The 21,621-nt window shown below is 35.0% G+C and overlaps 1 protein-coding gene across 4 annotated transcripts in view; it reads right to left on the bottom strand.

Moving 5' to 3' along the window:
• Positions 1-21,621, bottom strand: part of Usp6nl (USP6 N-terminal like) — a 131,580-nt gene that overhangs the window by 84,575 nt on the left and 25,384 nt on the right. The window contains exon 1 of one of the 4 annotated variants that reach the window (XM_010621369.3): positions 11,688-11,775. The exons of the other annotated variants lie outside the window; for them this stretch is intronic. Coding sequence (XP_010619671.1) covers positions 11,688-11,760 — 73 coding nt within the window. The 5' untranslated portion in view covers positions 11,761-11,775. Of the gene's footprint in view, positions 1-11,687; positions 11,776-21,621 lie in introns of those variants that run through there. 4 annotated transcript variants of the gene reach the window in all.

The following is a 21,621-nucleotide window of genomic DNA, read 5'->3' on the forward strand; positions in this document are numbered from 1 at the left end:
AAAAAAAAAAAAAAAAAAAAAAAAAAAAAAAAAAAGAACGCATGAGAAAAACACTGCTTCCTCCTGCACCAATGCTACACACAAATGATTCCCAGCCCCTGAGAACTCAGCTGCAAGAAGCCAGGCTTATCAGGAACAGCCATTCCAAAGCATTTTTTAATTGACATTTTGGATTGTTCACTTTACAGAAAGATAAGAGCCTTCTCACAATTATTTAAAACTTAAGGGACTATTCTAATATTCTTAAGTAATAGTTTTTATTATCCTAAGCCAGATTTTCAATGCACAGTATCTAGATTTTGTTAGGTGCTCCTGGTAACTGCAGTGATGAAACTAGCAGATGTTCAGGTAATCATCATTAAAGGCTCTCTGACTAAGTGGCATAATGACCTTTATTAATCACTGCATCTGGTGTCTGCCAAATGGGAGAGAAACAATACTCCAACAGCTTATTTTTAAAGGGTAAGAAGTTATCTGAACGAAGACACTTTGGCACATTTAAGTGGCATTTAAATTCTATTAGGATAGTGGTACCAACAAACATTTAATTCCAACTAGCAATCTAAATTAAAGAACTCACTGAAAAATAATTGTTCTCTAGAGAACATTCATAATGTCTATTGGGCCGTCTGTTTCAGTAATAAAATATTATAAAGTACTGAATCTTCTCAGCAATTAGACAACTGATTAAATTTATCAATTATCTATTATTTATATGTGCATTCATCTCTTTGATAATAAGCTATAGAAAAACAAACATTGGCAAGCTCATGGATAACTGCACTCTTCAGAATGAACTCTGAACAATAAATGAATCACAGTGCTTGCCCTCAAGAAGCTCAGCTTAATAAAAAGCACAACACTTCAAAAATCAACTATATATAGTTATGCTATTGGGTAATTAGTGGGGATATACTAAAAAAGCTATTTTAAATCACTTCCAAATGGTACCAGCTATTCCCTTTTGTCACATTTATAAAACGTGAGAAAGCACAAGATACTGGACCAACATCTCAGATGATCTGTCTTTAATCCCAGTGGAAAGAGCATATATAAATTTGATTCATATAGTGTTTATAACATTCACTCTTTTCTTCATCAACAATAATACAAGGTAATATACACAATATGTATTTGAGACATAACACATCAATAAATTGTGAACTTGCCACTAATTTTATTGTAATCATTTATACCAATGAGTATTCTGTATAATCTTACTATACCACAGACATACATTGTATAGAAGTTAAGCTAAAATTTTGTTGGTTTTTTTCTCATATGGATGTTCTAACCTGTCTAAAGTGAAAAACAACCTGTATCACACCTGAGCATCATTATTATAGAAACACAAAAACTATTTGGCTTGTTATAGTAAGTGCTTTTTTTTAATACTATGTTTCCTTTGTTACATTCATGTGATTAACATTTGAGTACCAGAAAGAACATAGAAGCAGCATAGACCAAAGAAGCAACAGACCAAAGAACACAGGAGATGGTTTAAAGAAGTGGGAAACTAAGACAAAATCATCATCCTTTAAGAATGTGTGATCCAAACGTATTCACAAAGGTGATGTGCATTCACCGTGTGGCAGGGCAGTGAACAGAAGTGACCAGAGCTGTTATTACTTGCCCCTTCACCACTCAGACCCATACGGATAGTAGAACTTCTGAGAAGAAGCACATTTCTGGAACTGACATCACAGAAGGCAGAATAAGTTTTGGACTCTTGTTACTTCAGAGATTACTTGAACAAATGTAGTTTTGATATTAATAGATCGGACTGCATTTCAAAACTTGAAGGTTCTTCTCCCCAACACATGCTAAACATTTATTGTATGCACAAAAAATAATGCTACAGATTCCAGAGAAGCTTACATAACATTTGAAGATATGAACCAATCAGCACTAAGTATTTTTAACAACAAAGGCAGTGATTAACTGTTAAATGGAGCAATGGGACGAAAGTGGATGGTAGTGAGAAATGAGCTGGCAGTCACAGGCTGGAGCTCCCCTAACCCTGAACAAGGAAACTACTTGACCCTGAAAGCAGTCAGCACTCATAATACATTTTTAATCTAGAATGTGACAGAAAACATTATTCTAAATTGTAGCAAAATGCAAAATTTAAGCAGGTTAGTATAAATGCAATTTTTTTCTCAAAAGGGCAACAAAAGATACAAAAAGATAATCATGCACAATAAATTATAAAGTACAATAAATCTGAACACTATTCACACTTTTATTAACACATATTAATTGTGCGCTAGGTACTGTGCTAAGCACTTGCAAATGTTCACTCATTTAATACACAATTAACAACCTTTAAAAATGTCTACCTTCTGCTATTAATCCAGTTTTACATATTAGAAAACTGAAGCAAAGAGAGACTGAGTAACTTGCCAAAGGGCCCATGACTCTTTAAGTAGAGTACTCAAGATCCAAATAGATGTAGACTGGCTATCCAATGCCATCCAATACAACTTTTTACAATGTGGCTATCAAGCACTTAAAATATGCTAATTACGAACAAGAAACTGAGTTTCTTTATTTTACTTAATTTTAATTAAGTTTAACCACATTTAGCTAGTGGCTACTACACTGAAAAATTTAGACTATACTCTTAATTGCCACACATACTGCCTCACTGATAGCTTCAATGACGAGAGAGGAGCGTTACTCAGGTAATCCATTACAGTCAATTTTAAATGTTTAATGCATGGATGTCCAACCTTTTGACTTGCTTGGGCCACACTGGCTAAACAAGAATTATCTCGGACCAAACATAAGTTAGTAAATTAAGGTATCCAAGTTACAAATCTTCCTTTTTTGTACTGTATTTTAACTCATTATTCAGAAATACAAGAAGCCCAAGATTAATAACTGATACAAGAAAATTTAATGTGTCTGCTTAGTAACAACAAACTCATCTTCACATGTTGGTAGACTGAATCACTATTACGGTAATCAGTGCATTTTACTTGCCAAGTTGCACAAGCTCACACGCCACCTGACACACACAGGTTTCTATTCTACTCCACTGGGGGGAGGGAGGTAGTGTGGCCACTGCACAGTGCCCTCCCCTACAGTGTTCCATTGTTGCCTGCTCAAGCACTGCACAATCCACTCATCAGAAACATCACTTTAAAAATCACATAATAATGCTAAAAGTTTATGATCTGTGCAGCTGCACTACTCACTCTCCAGGGCCACATATGGTCATGGGCCATGGATTGGACATGCACTGATTAAACAGCTCAAATAAAACCTTTTAAATAATTTAGAGTTTGAGGCGATGACTGATAGTAAAACTTGCTGCCTTATTTCAATAATTTTCTACTGTAGTTAAGACAATGATATGCTGGGCCAAGAAGTTAAAGAAAATGGTCTCATTTTTCTTGGAAATAGTATTTTTAAAATACATTACTGATTATGATCTGTACTAAATATACTTTCCTAAAATGAAATCTTGGTAAAATTTTATCATTTAACTTCACCTAAAATACATATACAATTTTGAATTCAAATATAACACTTTATCTTTAAAAAATAAATATACTGCTTAAAGCTTTTCAAGTATAAATAAACTAACACTGTTATAAAGAATATCACCATATTGAATTGAATCATTATTCACATAACCCTGTATTCTCTCCTAGACATAAATATGTATTTTTAGCCACCTAAGAGACCAATAAAAGATTAAGAATACAACAACAGTGACAATAACACAACAAAATATTAACAGAAACTTAATGTGGTCTTTACAGTGTGGCAAGCACTGCATAAGTCCTTTATATTGTATTAGCCCATTCAGTCTACACTGGCAGTCTTGCGATGCAAGATGTGCAGGGAAGTTACATCATTTGCCAAAGTCACACAACTAATGGGTGACCAACCCAGGATGGGGCCTCCTAGTTGCCTAAGTAAAGCTCATGCTCTTAATCACCCTCATCTGTGATGCATTTCCTCTTCCTCAAATCACTCACATAACTGTGCATCAACTTAGCAGCAAACTGTGAGTCTCCAAAGGCTATTGATAATTAAGACAAATATACAACTTTCTAAGACTATAAAAAAATCTATCATTGTGCGAATGTGTGTATGAAAATGTAAACTTGATATTGTAACCCAAGAGGTTACTATAAAGAAAGCAAATATGATTTTAAGAAAGAGTCAAGTATGCATGTGAGTGCGCTATGAGATTAGAGAACAACTAAACGATTAAGAGTTGGAAAACACTCTGACAGAAAATACTCACATGGTGGTAAAAGCAAATAAGATATTTTCTGCCTCTCAAATCATCAATACCCCTACCACCGTATTATAATGGTCCTTCCTATTTATGTAACACCTTAGGATATATGCTATTCCTCATTCAAACTGCCCAAACCATGTATGGCGGCACTCACCTGTAATCCCAGATACTCAGGAGGCTGATGCAGGAAGACTGCTAAATTCTAGGTTACAGTGGGCAATTTAGCAAGACTTCTCTCAAAATTTAAAAGGGCATGGAGATGTGTTTGACCACCCAGTATTGAAGGAAGTCTAAAACACTGCCCAATCACAACATGTTACAAAGTTGCTTTGTAACTATGTTAATGTTATACACTAGAAGACTTTACTTTTTTTTTTCCCCCTCATTGAGTTTATTGGTACAATCTAGGTATACAGTACAGTTACATTCATCATTGGGATCCTGTACCTTTACATGACAGGTCTTGGTTCTCATTTTTTCCCCTTGTCCCTGCCCTCCCTTCACCCCCTCCTCCCTTCCCCATTTACAAACACTTTATTTCCATTTTTTCATTTCTCATATTTTTTCTTTTCCCTTATTACCCTTCTACCCTTCCCACTGTCCCCACTCCTTTAGCCCTTTTCTTCCCATTTCACATTGTCAATTATATCATTAGGATCTTATGACAATTATAGTTTTTTACACCAGAGAAACTATTCAGTATTTACATATGTGTGACTTCTTTATTTCACTTAGGAGTATATCCTCAATATGTATCTATTTTCCTATGAATGAGTCTAATTTCTCATTCTTTATGGCTGAGTAGTATTCCATTTTATAGAAAAACCACATCTTCTTTATCCAGTCTCCAACTGATGGGAAAATGGGCTGTTTCCAACTTTTAGCTATTACAAACTGTGCCACTATAAACATAGGTGCACATATATCACTGTGATATGATTCTTTTAATTCTTTTGGAAAGATACCCAGCAGAGGGATGTCTGAGTCAAATGGAACCTCTAGTTCCAGCTCTCTGAGGTATCTCCATATTAATTTCCATAGTGGTTGCACCAGTCTGCACTCCCACCAACAATGGAGAAGGGTTCCTTTCTTCCCACAATCCCGCCAACATTTGCTATTGGTTGATTTCTTGATAGCAGCCATTCTTTATGGGGTGAGGTAGAATCTCAGTGTTGTTTTCATATGCATCTCTTGAATGACCAGTGATGTGGAACATTTTTTCATATATTTATGTGCTGCTTTTACTTCTTTGTCTGAGAAATGTCTGTTCATCAGATGCCCATTTTTAAATCAGGTCTTTATATTTGGGGGGGCTGATTGTTTTGAGTTCTTTATATATTCTAGATAAGTCCTTTGTCTGAGGAGCAGCTGGTAAAAAATTTTTCCCACATTGTAGGTTGGCTCAGTTCTGTTGATGGATTCTTTTGCAGTGCAGAAGCTTTTGAGAAAGATGAGATCCCAGTTGTTGAATCTTTCTGCTAGTTCCCGTGCTACTGAGGATTTGTTCATAAAGTCTTTTCCTATGCCAATGTCTTCAAGAGTTCTGCCTAACTTATCTTCCAGCAAGTTTAGTGTTTCTGTTTTAATATTTAGATCTTTAATCCACTTGGATTTTAGTTTAGTGCATGGTGAAAGATAAGGGTCTAGTTTTAATCTTTGGCAGGTTGAAATCCAGTGTTTCCAAAACCATTTGTTCCAGGGATGCAAGGATGGTTCAACATACGGAAGTCAATAAATGTAATAATACACTATATTAACAGAGTCAAGGACAAAAACCATATGAGCCTCTCAATAGATGCAACAAAGCATTTGACCAAATTCAACACCCATTCATGATGAAAACCCTGCAAAAAAAATGGAATAGATGCTCTATATTTCAACTTAATAAAGGCTATCTATGAAAAACCAACAGCCAACATCATATTAAATGGCCAAAAACTGAAAACTTTCATGTTAAAATCAGGAACAAGACAAGGATGCCCACTATCACCACTCCTCTTCAATATAGTTCTGGAAACCTTAGCCACATCAATTAGACAAGAGAAAGAAATTAAAGCAATAAAGATAGGAAAGGAAGAAGTTAAACTGTCATTATTTGATGACGATATTATACTCTACATTGAAGACCCAAAAAACTCCACCAAAAGACTTCTAGACTTAATTGACACTTTTAGCAGAGTAGCTAGATACAAGGTCAACACCCAAAAATCAATAGCCTTCTTGTACACAAATAACAGTCTCACTGAGAGAGAAATTAGGGAAACAATTCCTTTCACAATAGCATTCAAAAAAAAAAAAAAATGAAGTATCTAGGAGTCAATCTAACAAAAGAAGCAAAAGACCTCTACACTGAAAACTACAGCATTCTGAAAAAAGAGACTGAAGAGGATATACGAAAATGGAAAAATATACCCTGCTCCTGGGTAGGAAGAATCAACATAGTGAAAATGGCCATACTACCAAAACTGCTATAAGATTCAATGTAATGCCAATTGAAATTCCAACGCTTTATTTCACAGAACTAGAAAGAAGAATTCAAAAATTCATTTGGAACCATAACAGACCTAATATAGCAAAGGCCATCCTAGGCAACAGAGACATGGCAGCAGGTATAACAATCCCCAATTTGAAACTATACTACAAAGCCACTGTGATAAAAACAACATGGCACTGGCAAAGAAACAGACCTGAGGATCAGTGGAACAGACTGGAAGACACAAAAACAACTCCAGATGTACTCAGCTACCTCATCTTTGACAAAGGAGCTGACCATCCTCACTGGAGGAAAGATAGCCTCTTTAATAAATGGTGTTGGAAAAACTGGAATTTAAATGACACTTTTATTTCTAGTGCAGATTGCTTTGATTGCAAATAACCCAAAAAGTCTAAAGTCAGGGTTTATACACATGTTCCTTAGTGGTATTGGTATCACAAAAGACCAGGTTTGCTATATTTCTCCTCCACTGTGATTTTGTTCTCATAGCCACATTACTGCTTCTATAGTCCAGGAATTGCATTCACATCAAGGTAAAAAGAAGGCTGTAACAAGGAAGCAAAGGTGAAAACCAACTCAGAAAGCTAAGCTTTCCCAAAAGTCCCCAGCAAGCTTTTCCTGACATTTCAAATGTAATCTGTTTTTTAATTGAGTACAAAATCACTCCCCACAAAAAACCCCAAGTTCTGTTACTAGTAAAGATTTAAAAGAGAATGGATATTGCATGAGCAATGAATAGTGTCTGCTACATCCAGCCATTTCTCAAATTCTCATTAAATAATTCTTAGGATATCTTCTTGTCTGACCAAGAACAAAAAATTCTTTATAAATCATAAAGAACTACAAATCCACACCTACATAAAGTATATTAGGTTAACATCTAATGTAACTTCAGCTTCTCAACTTTAAATAGGCAACATATGAAGCAAAATCTGAATACATTTTAAGCTGAAAATTATACCTGCCTGCTACAAAATTGTCAAAGGGGTCATTTTCTATCTCTCTGTTCATTTTATTAAGTATAAGATTTCACTTTAAGATCCTGTCATGACAACCTTAACTACCTAAAGCACAGCTAAAAAAAAAAAAAAAAAAAAAATAGAAGTAAAAATGTTCAGTAAACAAAACACAGATTTAGCATGTAGTTAACATTTATCAGTCAATTCAGTAAGTATACTCATCATGTATATACAACAAAAGGAAGGATTCATTCTGTCCTAGAACCACAAGGAGAGAAAACGTCAGGCAATAAGCCTTTTTGGTGGGGTGGTGCTGAGCCCCGATGGCTGATCTAACAAGTAATCCTAATGGCAGAGAAGGGAAAAGAGAAGTGCCATGCAGACGGGCATGGCTGGGAACAGCAGGCATTCTGAGGTGGCTGGTAAAGACGGTACAGAGATCTCCAGAATTACAGCGAGAAACACAGGTCACATCCAAATTCTAGACCTGATGGCAAATTGATTCAGAAAGTATTTCATACAGCAAAGAAAGGACAGGGCACCGGGTCAACAGACCGGTCTTGTTGGATCTATTCCTACCTTAGGAGTATTTCCAAACTTCTTCACATGGTCTCTTCATGTGTGTACACCTGAAATCTCCTCCAACCCCACCTCCACCACTGTTTCCCCAACTTTCACCTACGCTCTTGCCATGCTTGATTTTTCCAGCCCATTCTGCCTTCTTTAACGATGACCTTTCGAACAGAGGCTGTTCTGCTTGGGACTGGTCCGCTGATCATCACCATCTCCTCCCTCCCTTCTGCCTCTCTCCCTCCCCGTCCCCACGTCACTCGCATCAATCCCCCTTGCCCTCCCCAGTTCACGTCCTGTGCCAGCTAAACTGTGTGCCTCCTTCTACATGCAGGTCAACTAAGAGTCTGATTCCTTCATGCCCTAGTTATCAAACAAAGGCCATTTAAGAGCTACAGCCCTGAAGACTTCCAGGACACCCCGTCCAATAAGACAGCTATTACACTATTCTAACGACTGACTTCGGTCTCCGAGCATCTGAGTTCCTGAAAGACAAACCTCTGAACCCTTGCATCTAAGATGTGGTAGGTATCCAATACATGTTTACTGGATAAAATGAAAGAGAAAGTTATTGTAATAATTAAAAGGAATGAAAAAGTCAGGGGAGACACCAAAGTTCACATGTTCTACCAACAGAGAGACCTTCAGAGCCTGATTCAAAATCAACTCTAATCTAGGAACGACTTTCGTAAACCTGGTCATCAGGTTTTCCAACTTACCAAGAATACAAAATGAAGAACCTGAAATCATTAAGATTCAATCATATTTAGCATACTTCTGTTTGACAAGCTAGAGAAACATGTACTATTTTCAAAATATTGTTATCCAAGTAAACATGAGGCTCCTTGGAAATGTAAAGCTATGGTGCCCACATTTATGCCTTATGTACATTTGAAGAGCTTATGTGGTTTTACTTTACGGGCTGCTCCTCCGTAAGTATTGTACCTTCCCAATCTAGTCTAGCTTGGCTCTGGAGACTCAGACTAACAAAGACACTGGAGAGAAAAACTGTGACATTTTGTTTTCCTTTTAGAATACTATCACTCATCTCATCCCTTTTCCTGGTCCATAATATTACACTGTTTTTGCTCTGCCATAATGGCCTCAGGTTAAAACACACAAATCCATAAGATTATTCTGTTCTGCTTACATAAACACCTGTCAGAAAAGACTACCTTAAATCCACGCATATTCATTCATTCATTCATGAATTCCACAACTTCCTTTTCTCCAAGATAATTCTAAATAATACCTTTGGGTCCTAAAATAAGTTTGTTCAGCATCTTTTACCAAAGAGTATTAACTGACCAAAAACAAAAAATCTCAAGCCATTTATCAGAATTATTTCATTTTCAACTTTGATATTCTAGGATAATTTCTGCTTCACAAATCAATTTTTTCAGTGACGGCAAACTTTCAGAGTTTTCAATGATAACAATTCACTGTGGCATGAGTGCCATAGGTTCGCCACCACCGTATATACTAGTAGTAATATAATTATTTGAAATGTCTTTCTATATATATCCAAATCTATTCTATATTTTAAAGAATTAAGTTTAGAAATCTATTATAGATCAATATTTTATATTGATCTTATACTCTTGCTTTTATAAGGTTATTAAAATTGGTAAAATATAATATTTTGCAAAAGGATAAAATGTAAATATGTTAGCTAAATGATTAAGAATACTATTAAAAAACATTTAAAAAACATTTTTAAGAAAAAAAATTTTGTATAAATTTCTTATTTTCCAGTCACAGAAAACTGAACAAATAAGAAAAAAAAAATCTCAGGGGGGGGAAAAAAGCCATTTTACTACTTTATTATATACCTTATTTTCATAACATTTTTCCCACATTCATAAGGTGTTTCCTGTCACATTATGAAATACATACATTCAGACAGACATACACTTTAAGAAAAAAATATTATTTTCCCTAAGAACATTCCAGATAACCTGATTGTGACTGAAAATATAAGACCTAAAACATTCCAATAAAAAAATTCAGACTCTAAAGGTCAAACTGTCTGAGTCGGATATCATCAGTTTGAGATAGAGTAACTAATTTCTATTCTCCTGAAATAAAGCTGTCTAAAAATAATGTAACCTAATTATTACAATTTTACTATTCAGAGTTAGAAATGTAGTCTACTTCAGAAAAAAGAGGAGGAGAAATAAAGTAGAAAACAGGAGGTAAATAACTGTAAAGAACCCCAAATATCACATTTTCAAAGGTAAATGATTTTTCTTTGCTTTTTGAGATTTATGTTGAATCATTTAAACACCATGTTCTTTCACAAACTGAAAAGAATAAGCAAGGTTTCTAAGGTTTCTTTCAGTTCTAATATTCTATTTATGGTTGACTACACTATATATCACAATCATTTCAGACCATCACCCAAATCACTGTACACATGATGTAAGGACTTTCATAAGCTTCACTTTAAAACACCGATCGTGTCATGTTAAAAACTTAACCTACAGTTATATTGCGATATACTATTCATATTCTATAAAGAATGTTTTAATGCAGAATGCTTACATATGAAGGATTACATGATTACGTATAAAAAGGCTGATGTATAAATTTATTAAGACTGATTTAAAACCACAGATTAAATTAGTGAAATTGCCAGTATGGCCTGTATTTCTTCAAAGCAATTCCTAACTATCATTTTAGAGATTTACAATTTAAATGTTTAAAAAGCAAAATATACCAGCATTCTTTCAAAAACATATCTATAGGGGCTCATTTTGCAATCTGTATGTTACACATGTGATTTTTTTTATGTTAATTTATTTTAGCAAATCCTAGACACATTATCAATACAGAACTGTTTTAATATAAGCAGCATTGATTAAGTATAAAATCATAACCAAAAGAATTATTCACTAAAAGAGATAAAAAAGTCTACTATTCATTGGCTAAATTCTTATATATTATTATTTTATCAGTTAGGCACACAAATAAGGACCATTTAGTTTTTCTGCCTGCTATAAGCAGAATCCTGGCTTGTTCCTGTCTTATTTCTGCCATTATTATTTATATTTTAAAATTAAAAGAACATTACAGAAATTATTCTACTACCAAAATACATAATGCAAGAGGATTTCTACAACATAAAAAATTACTGCAGCAGCAATGTCACAGCCTCCCCTTACTCTCTCTGTACCTTTCAATAAAATACTATGCTTCTAATCATTGGTTTAAAAACAGGAATAATGAGACATGATAATAATTATTCTATTACCTGATTTTTCTCAGATACCATAATGTATCAGAAGTACGAAAGCATATATGAAAATTCAAAATTCCTTTTTTATAGCTGTGCTTTAGGTCATTAATTATCAAAATCTCTGGTGCCTTCCAGTGTTACGATTGTTCATTCTGTGAATGTCCCTACCTTCCTTCACTGTGGCTGCTTTATGCCTTGATGGTGTCACCAGCTCCTTTACAATCTGCAAGACTTGAATCATTGCTACTTAACAAGCCAAAGACTCCAGCTGCTTCCACCAGACATCCAACAGGTTTCATCATCAAGAGCTTATTGCATTTTAGCTTTCTAAAAGCTCAAGCATGAACACAGTCTCAACTTCAGAGAAATAAATGCTTTGCTTAGCTATCCGTGAAGGCTCAGAAGCAGTTAACAAGAAGCAATAAAACGACAGGCTCTATCTTCTTGAAATGACGGATTCAAAGTGATTTCATCACATTTGAAAATCCCATCCTCAAAATCCAAAATGTATTACTTTACAAAACATTAACTGCTAATAAACAAAACATGAGTAATCTACAGTAAATTATTGAGCACAGTAAAAACACTGTCTCACAAAAGCTATGAGAGAACAGAAAAAATAAAGTGCTATGCTATAAATTCTCATATAGGGGATCACAGATGCTATGTGCAAATTTTTAAATAGAAACCAAAATACCCTGCCACTGTCAAAAGCCTTAATACTTTTTTCCAATTTCTCAAAAACCTCATATTTGAAACAGAAAATGTGGGTAAAAATAAAGATCTATCTTGCTAACTCCAAGTTCCCAAATTTGCATAAAGATATGGTGCCTCAAAAACAACCTATAAATTGCTCGTCCTCCTGCTCACACACACCCCTTGACATCTCAGAACATGAACAGGCGCTAAGTTCATAGGCACACTAGAAATTTCAAAAGGAGTTTGTAAAACTACTGGTCTTAATGCCAAAGGCATGGACCAGCAAATTTTCAAATAAATATATCCATTGCTTTACATACAATCTTTACAGTAGTAACAACAAATGTTCAATAAACATGTAATACCTGTTATTTGTTCTACCTTTCACACAGTAGCCCTTCTCAAAGAAAACATGTTAACTAGAGAAAAGTGACATGCAGGTTCCCATGGTTAAATGTTATGTTTATTAAAGTCATTCTCCATCAATAATTCATTCCCCTTTACAGTGTTATTAACTTTCTTATTTTTCTTTTATTCCCAATTATTTTTTATTTTTAAAATATCCTAACAGTGGATCCCAGAGCAAATTAAAGGCAGTTCCTTTGCCTTCAGATAAGTTTTAATTTGTTTTTTCATTTCTCAACTGGCCAATTGAGGTACAGTAAATCAGCCAAGGTTAGACGTAAAATAAAGTCCTGCTTTCTTTGTCACCAAGATGCCTCTATTAAAAAAAAAATTGCATGGCCCTGCCACTTTAAATTATAGGGCTGAGGATTTAGCTCAGTGGTTCTGCCGCCTGCCCCTCAAGTGCAAGGACCCAAGTTCCATCCCTGGTACAAAAAAAAAAAAAAAAACAAGATGCCTCTATAAACATATATAGTTTTAAAATTCAGGGTGAAATTTTCAGCTCTTCAGAGAAGAGGTGTTACATGTGCATATATATCCACTCATAATGTATTCACCATATGGGTGTTAATTTAAGAGATTAGCTACAAACAAACCCATGATGTCAAGAAAACACCTGAGAGGCCGGGATTTGGCTCAGTGGTTCCACCACCTGCCTCACAAGCACAATGACCTGAGTTCCATCCCCGATACCAAAAAAACAAAAGAAAGAAAGAAAAGAAAATACCTGTAAAAGAAGGACAAATCAGGCCAAAAGCCCAACTACTTATTATGTTTAGTGAACATGTTTGTACTTAAAAATTAAGATAAGAGTTCAGATAGTAGGTCAAAAACTAAATTTTAAACCTCAAATCAAAACTATGATCCTTAACAAATGCCTTTGAAGACTGGATATAAACAAATCAAATACCTCAATTTAAATTTCCCCACTTCTTTCTAGCCCTCACCCCATTTCATAAAGCAGTTCAAAACTTGTTAGTTTTGGGGTTTTTTTTGAGACAGGGGTCTCCTTTGTAGTTCAGCCTGGCCTTGAACTCATTTTGTAGTGCAGACTAGCCTCTCACTCAAAAAGAACCTTATGCCTCAGCCTTCTGAGTCCTGGGATTACAGGTGTGTGCCACTACACCCAGCTCCAGAACTTGTAACAGGTGTTAAAATACCTTCTTCCTTTATCTTCTGGTCATTTTTCCAGCTCCTGGGAAATTCCTTCTCTCCTGCAAAAGATTTTTTTAAAGGTACCATTTTGGAAAGGTAACTTTCCTTTGGGGAGCTTGGGAGAGTGGGGATCAAATCCAGGGCCTTGGGCTTCCTAAGCAAGCGCTCCACCTCTGACCTACACCCCAACCCTGAAAGGTGACCTTCTGTTAGCTTTGCTCTCTTCCAGAGTTCTTTGTTCTCCTTCCAGGCAAAGAAGAGAATATGCAGGACACAATCCTTCAATCAACTCTATCCTCTACGTCTGGTCAGTGAAGGGAAGAATATCTAAATTCATGTGTCTGTAAACTTCAGTTGTACTGTGTCATCCTGTCTCACTGGTATTAACATCGGCTTTGGAAAGAAAAATCACATAGCAATCACTCTAAACATACTACTTCCCTGCTATCAAACCTTAGTTTCTACTAAGCAACCGAGAGAAATCTCTTCTCATTTTTCTATCATATATTGCATGGTTAAAAATATTTTACCACATACTCTGATGTAGGCGACTGAGCTGCACATATGTGCAGGCACGCGCACACACACTCGCACACATGCGCGCACACACACACACACTCGCACACACACAGGAAGGCCTGAACACAGGGCCTTCACACTGAGCTACATTCCCATCCCTTTCTTTCCTTTCCCTTCCTTCCTTCCTTTTTTTTTTTTTCTGGCACCAGGGATGGAACTCAGGTCCTGGTGCTTGCAAGGGAGGTGCTGGAACCACTGAGCTAAATCCCCAGGCCCCTTCCTTTTTTTTTTTTAAAGGATATATATGTAGAAATGTTTAGTTATATATGATACAAAATGGTAATCTTAAAGAATGAGATCAATAATATGAGTTCCATTCCATTTGTATTCTGAAATACTATATTCATTACAGCCCCAAACTGACTATATATTATATACATTATCTATATACTATATACTTTACATCCCCAATTTGACTATAAATGAGTCCTATTAGCTGATTTTTGGTCCTTTCCCTTCCCATCTCTTCTGATAAAATTTAGAATTATCCAATAAATTCCAAGGTAAGCCTTGCTGATGATTTGAACTTCACTGGTCTGTATAGGTCAACCACGGGTAAATGCTTGTAAGATACAAACTCTTCCTTTCTAAAACCACAGCATATTTCTTCACTTTTAGGTTTTCTTAATATTTCTCTTTAAAGTTTTATACTTTTCCTTCAGAATTTCTAAGTATCTTTCATAAAATTTATTTATTTTTTCTGACACAATTTAAAATGACGTCTCAACTGATTTCTTACAGATATGTAAATATGTAAATGACTATATATACTAGTTTTATACGTAACTACATTGTCAACTTTCTTATAATATATTAAATTATCTGTTTCCTCTACATAATATACGATCTGTAATTAATAAACAATTTCTTCCTTCTAATTCTTATAACTCTAACCTGTTTAACTGTTTTATTATTAACTAGCATCATCAATACAAGTTTAAATATAAGTTATTGTAAGAGGAATAATTTTCTAACTTTTTAATAGCTGCTTTCAACATCATCCAATTTAAGATTATGCTTGCTTACCCCTTTTATAGATACTCTAGGGAAGTTTCCCTCTATTTCTAATTTGGAAGAGGGATGTAAGAATTTCACTCTAAAATTAATATATCAGTATCTATAACTATAGAATCTAAACTCAGAATGAAAAGCTTTAAGAGTCAGTCTAAAAACATAGGAATCAGGTTTCCTCATCTTACTAAATTATTTGACCAGTACACACAGTAATATGCTATGGCTGAAAGGTACCAGTCTACAAGAGCCAACTTTTTTCTAATGTTGAGAAATTGGCAGTGCTTTTTCAGCCACTGGCAGCTTGAAATGGTCACAGTGGGTGGTTTTCTACCAAGGAATTAGCAAACACTACCTATCAGGGCATCCCCCCCCCCCACATCCTGCAGGAGCTATGGTAGTTGTTAAACATTCACCAGCACAATGGATGCCGAGGGGAAAAAGATTTATTTAAGATCACGTGAGTGATGTTTACATTCATTCAACAAGCATCTACTGAATACTACTGCTACATGCTAGATAAGCAGGCAAGGAAAATTAAGAGACTCAGGAAGTTCATAACCACAATGATTGTACTACATAGTCCAATAATGGTAAATCCAGTTCCCAACAGAGAATAAGGGAAACTACAAGAGAAAGAGAGCAATGTAAGAGTCTTATTGGAAAAATCTTTTAAACCATAAACTGATAACTGTCCCCCTATCTTCCTATTTGCACAAAGTCTAAAGTCCTTAACCTTCATTTATAATTAAGTTCCAATCTATTACTGTAGACATATTTCCTTAAATCCTTGCCAGTTAAGTACTACCTCAGTTTCATCAAGTAAACTCAGGACATATTCCTCGTCTCCTGAACGTACCATTGCCTTCATATACACCAAGCTCTCTGCCTTCAGAAACATTCCCAGTTTCTCTACATAGACTTTTAAGATCTACTTTCTGTCATCTCCTTAGAAGTCTTTTCAATTTTCTCAGGGCATTCATTAGTTGTTCTCTTTCTTCTCATAAGTACAGCATCACACACACACACACACACACACACACACACACACACACACACACACACACACACGCATACATACACACCTGAGTCTTTCAGAACATTTACCTTAGTGAATTTTAACTTTACAAGTCACTTACCATGCAGTAGGGTCTGGAGTCAGTAAACTTTCTGTAAAGAGCTGGGTAAAATATTTTCTATTTGTAAGCCAAAGAGCCTCTGCTTTTACTACTCAATTCTGCTATTTTACTGGCCACAGACATAGACAATACACAATGTGTGTCCAAATACGGCTCACAAACTGTGTTTGCAGATCATTATTCTACACTAATGTGGAAAGGGGTTACCAAATTCTGTGACATTTAGAAGTTTGGAGACAGTTTTAGTCAACACATCTAGGCGTAGGAGAACTACTAGCACCTAGTGAATAAGAGTCAAGAAGAGTGTTAACCATCCTGCAATTCACAAGACAGCCCTCCTACCCCCAACAAAGCATTATCGGCCCAAAAGGTCAACAGTGCTGAGCTAAGAAATTCTGCCATAAACTAAGAAATTCTTCTTGGACAATGACCTTATCCTGAGTAACATTTGCAGCTCTTAGCTCATTAGTTGTTATTTAATAAATAATTTAGTGTATCAATAGTTAAACGGTAGAATTTTTTAAACTTGCTAATAGAACAAATCTGAAATAACTCCATTTTGGCAGAAGTAACCTAATTATCCAATAATACAAATTTAGTTAATAAAATTTCAGTGAGCAAATATAATGGAATACCAGGTGCCAATAAAAGCATTCTATTCTAGACCACTGGTGCTCAATCAGTACATACTGAAATCACCTGGGGAGTTTCAAAAAGTACTAATCCTTGGGCCCACCCAGAGTAATTCTGAATGCATTGTCCTAAAACACATTCTGGACATTCCAAATTTTAAAAGCATCCCCCAAATGATCCTAACCTTTGACCAATGTTAAGAATCAATGTTCAACAAAAATTACACAGGAAAAGCTATCTATCTATGGATACATAAACTAGGAAAGTACAAAATATTATGACTCCACTATCACTACACACACACACACACACACACAGTTGGGGTTATAAGGAAAAATACTAAAATGTTAGCAGTGATTTTTCCTCCAAATAATGGAATTATATAGGAATTTTTACTATATTATTTTTGCTGTATTTTCTACAGTAACATAATTCACTGTTTTACTATTATTCCTCAAAAAAATTATCTTATTGTTTTAAAGCTCCTATCACCTCACTAAAATGCATATAGAGATGGCAACTAAGATTATGAAAAAATATTCTATATCATATGCCAATAAGAAGAAGCAAATTAAAACTATACAACTATTAAAATAACCAGAACCCAAATCACAGTAATACCAAATGCTAGAAAGAATATAGAACTCTAGAAACTTATTTCTTGCTAATGAGAATTCAAAATGGTGCAGCAACTACAGGAGACAGTTTGGCAATTTCTTATAAAACAAATCACATTCTTACCATATGATCCACCAGTCTCCTTATTATTTAATTACCCATATGAACTGGAAACTTACACCCACAAAAATACCTGCACATGAATATTCAGAAGACTTAACATTGCCAAAATCTACAGTGAAGCAACCAAAGATATCACTCATTGGAATACTATTCAGCAATAAAAAGAAAATGGGCAATCAGGTCACAAAAAAACATGGAGGAACCTTAAATGTACACTGTTAAAAGAAGTCAGAAAAGACTACACATTATTTGATTCCAGCAATAGGAAATTTTACAAAAGTCAAACTTCAGGGACAGTAAAACAATCAGAGATTGCCAATGGTTTGGGAACAGGGAATGGGGGATGAATAAGGAGATTTTTGGGGGGCAGTGAAATTATTCTGTGTGATGCTATAATGGTATTTTTAAATTCACTTTTCAGAAAACTTTTTTAGCTTCCCTGGAAATACATTTCAGAATTAAACTACTGTCACTTTTTTTTTTTTTGAAAATGCAAATAAATGAGAAAGAAAAAAATGTGAGACCACATTTCTTGAAACAAAAATAACCTATAAATATTCAAGATGACAAATGGCCAGCAAACAGAAAAAGATTCATGACTATTAATTTATAATCTATTTCTAACTAGTCTCTCCTTTCAGGTTAACAAATCAATTTAAGGGCCAGGGATTTAGCTCAATGGTTCCGTTGCCTGCCTTAAAAGCCAAGGGCCCAAGTTCAATCCCCGGTACCCCTCCCCCCCCCAAATCAATTTAATATATCTCATTTGTTTGCCATTCTACTTAAATTTCAGAAACAAGATATAATAGTTTTGTTCTAGAATTTCAAAAATAAACTTCTACAAACTTAAAAATATAAAATATATCAAGTTGATTGTAAAGCATAAAATTTGTGGACTTTTTATGTGATATTTTTGTCCGAATAGTGTTTAGGTATTTTTACCAATTATGCTTTTACTGCCAAGTATAACAATTCATTTCAAAATTAAGATCTCAAAACAGTATTCATGGCAATCTGGGCCCATACTAATCAAACAAAGCTATCAATATTAGTATTTTTTTTGAAATTATTATAAAAATATTAAAAAGTGTTTAGTTCTATGCTTTTAGCATTGGAATAAATAATAATTCAATATAAAACAGAGCTTAAGATCCAAAGTTCACATATGCACATACATATAAACACGTAACTACAGAGACAAAGGTATTTCCATAAACTTCAATAAAAGTGTTTGTGTGTATAAACACAAAAATCTCTATAATATTCAAAGAGATCTTTGCGGTTTGCCAATATGAAACCTGTAATCCACCTTAACACGTTAATTCCCATAGGGAAAGAAGACCTCCAACAGAGTCTTTGACAAAATAGTGCACTAGGCAATCTCTGGTACTCTGGTACTCTTCTCTGGTACTTAAGTCTCCACTCTTCCCCTGCTTTTGAAAACCTTTTACTGCTTCAGCCTTTTCTATGAACTGCATTATCTTTCATCCAACCATTACAAAATACCTATTTCCCAAAAGAAACATAAATTCCCGATAAATATATGCATAATAAATTTTCGAAGGTACAAAAGCACCATCCAAACTTAATTTTATGACTTTTCAATAATCATTTTAGAAGGGAACGCTACTGTAGAGGGATGTTACAAAAGAAAATATAAATAACGTGGAAAAGTTATCTTAACAAAGAGATGTCACCTCACTAGGATGGGTGCTAATAACACTAAAAAGCTGGCTAGGATGCAGAAAAAATGGAACCCTGCATAATGTAAATTGTTGCTGCCAACTATGAAAAAATTGTGGCAGTCCTTTACAAAATTAAAAACTGAACTACCAGATGATCCTAAGATTCTACTTCTGGGAATAGACAAAAAGAATTGAAAAAACTGTCTCAATGCCATATCTGCCTACTTGCTACGGTTTTTTATCTAGATGTCCCTCAAAGCCTCACGCACTCATAGGTAGGGCTTTTAGGAGGTGACTGGATCATGGGTGTGTGACACTCATCGGTGGTTTAACCCACTGATGGCCTACAAAAGCTGAGTGTGGATGTTGGCAGGTATGAACAGCCTGGTGAGAAGAATGGGTCACCGGAGGCGTGACTCAGAGGTACATAAGCTTCCTGTGCCCTTGATCCCTCTCTGCTTCCTCCTGCCTTGTCATGAACTGTTTCCCCTCAGTCATGCCACCCTACCTTGGGACTGCCAGCTATAGATTAAAACACCTCTACAAGCTGTGAGCCAAAATAAACCTGTCTTCCTTTAAACTTGTGTCAGGTACTTTGTTTCAGCAAGGAGAAAGTAACCGAAATACAACCTATGTTTAGGGAAACATATTTTACAACAGGCAAAAGGTGGAAGCAACCCAACTGTCCAGTGACAGACGAACACAGAAATACAGTAGAGCATACGTACAGTGGAACACTACACAACTTAGCCTTTGAAAAGATTCTGATGGCCAGGGATTTAGCTCCGTGGTTCTGCTGCCCGCCCCGCAAGCACAAGGACTGGAGTTCTATCCCCAGTACCAAAAACAAAAAAACAAACAAAATAAAAGTAGAATTTCGACACATGCCACATGATGGACCTTGAAAACAGTACAATAACTGAAAGAAGCTAGTCAAAAAAAGACAAAACTATTATTGCACTTGTATGAAGTACTGAAAGTAACTAAACTATAGAGGGAGGAGAAATGGGAAGCACTTAATGGATACAAAGTCACAGTTTGCAAGATAAAAAAGAAATGAAGAGAAAGGATAAAGGGAGAAAAATAAGCATTTAATGGACACAGTTTGCAAGATAAAAAGAATTAAAAATTTGTTGCACAACAATGTAATTCTACCCGACACTACCAAACTATACACTTGAAAATATTTAAGACAAGAGGCCAGAGGTTTAAGCTCAGTGGTTTCGCCACCTGCCTCGCAAGTGCAAGGTCCTGAGTTCAATCCCAGTACCAAAACAAAAACAAACAAAAACAAACAATATATATATATATGTGAATAAATTTCACGCTATGTATATTTCATCATAATTTTAAATTATTCTGTCTAAAAATCAAATAATGCAACTGAAAGCAATTTTGTAATGCCATTTTGAGCCTAAGAGGCCAGTCACAATGAAACTGATATGCTTATATACCAATTACCAGAGTAATGATAAATTGCTGTAATCTTTTTTAGATAGGCAAAAGACATAGGTGGAAAGATTCAATGCTATAAAGAATTAATTTAAGTTTAAAGGTAAAAGCATGAATTCATTAGTGATATTCATTCATTCTATAAACATTTTTAAATGAACCATTCTAAATGACCAGAAAATAAGGAAATAAATAAATTATGATGCATCTATGAAACCTTTAATGTGATAATTGTAAAAATAATTATAGAAACAATTATTTAAACACAATGTGAGAAATTCAAATATGAACGTTCATCTATACCATGTGATTATATAAACACACGAATGGGGACAGGGATTTAGCTCAGCCGCACCATGTTCCCCGAAAGCACAAGGTCCTCAGTTCCATCTCCAGTACCAAAAAAAAAAAAAGTATTATCTGAACAGTATCAGAAGGTCAAATTAATATAATTAAATGGCTTCTTTAATGTAGTGGAGTTACCAATGACCTTTTTCTCCATTTTCTCCATAAAATGTATTTATTTTAATGTTATGGTTATGCTTTTTAAAATAATGACAACAAAAGGTATTGAGGAAGATGGTGAAAACAATATACAAAGTA

This window comes from Fukomys damarensis, unplaced genomic scaffold (genome assembly GCF_012274545.1).
Source record: "Fukomys damarensis isolate Sample0158 unplaced genomic scaffold, DMR_v1.0_HiC HiC_scaffold_10, whole genome shotgun sequence".
Taxonomy (NCBI): Eukaryota; Metazoa; Chordata; class Mammalia; order Rodentia; family Bathyergidae; genus Fukomys; species Fukomys damarensis.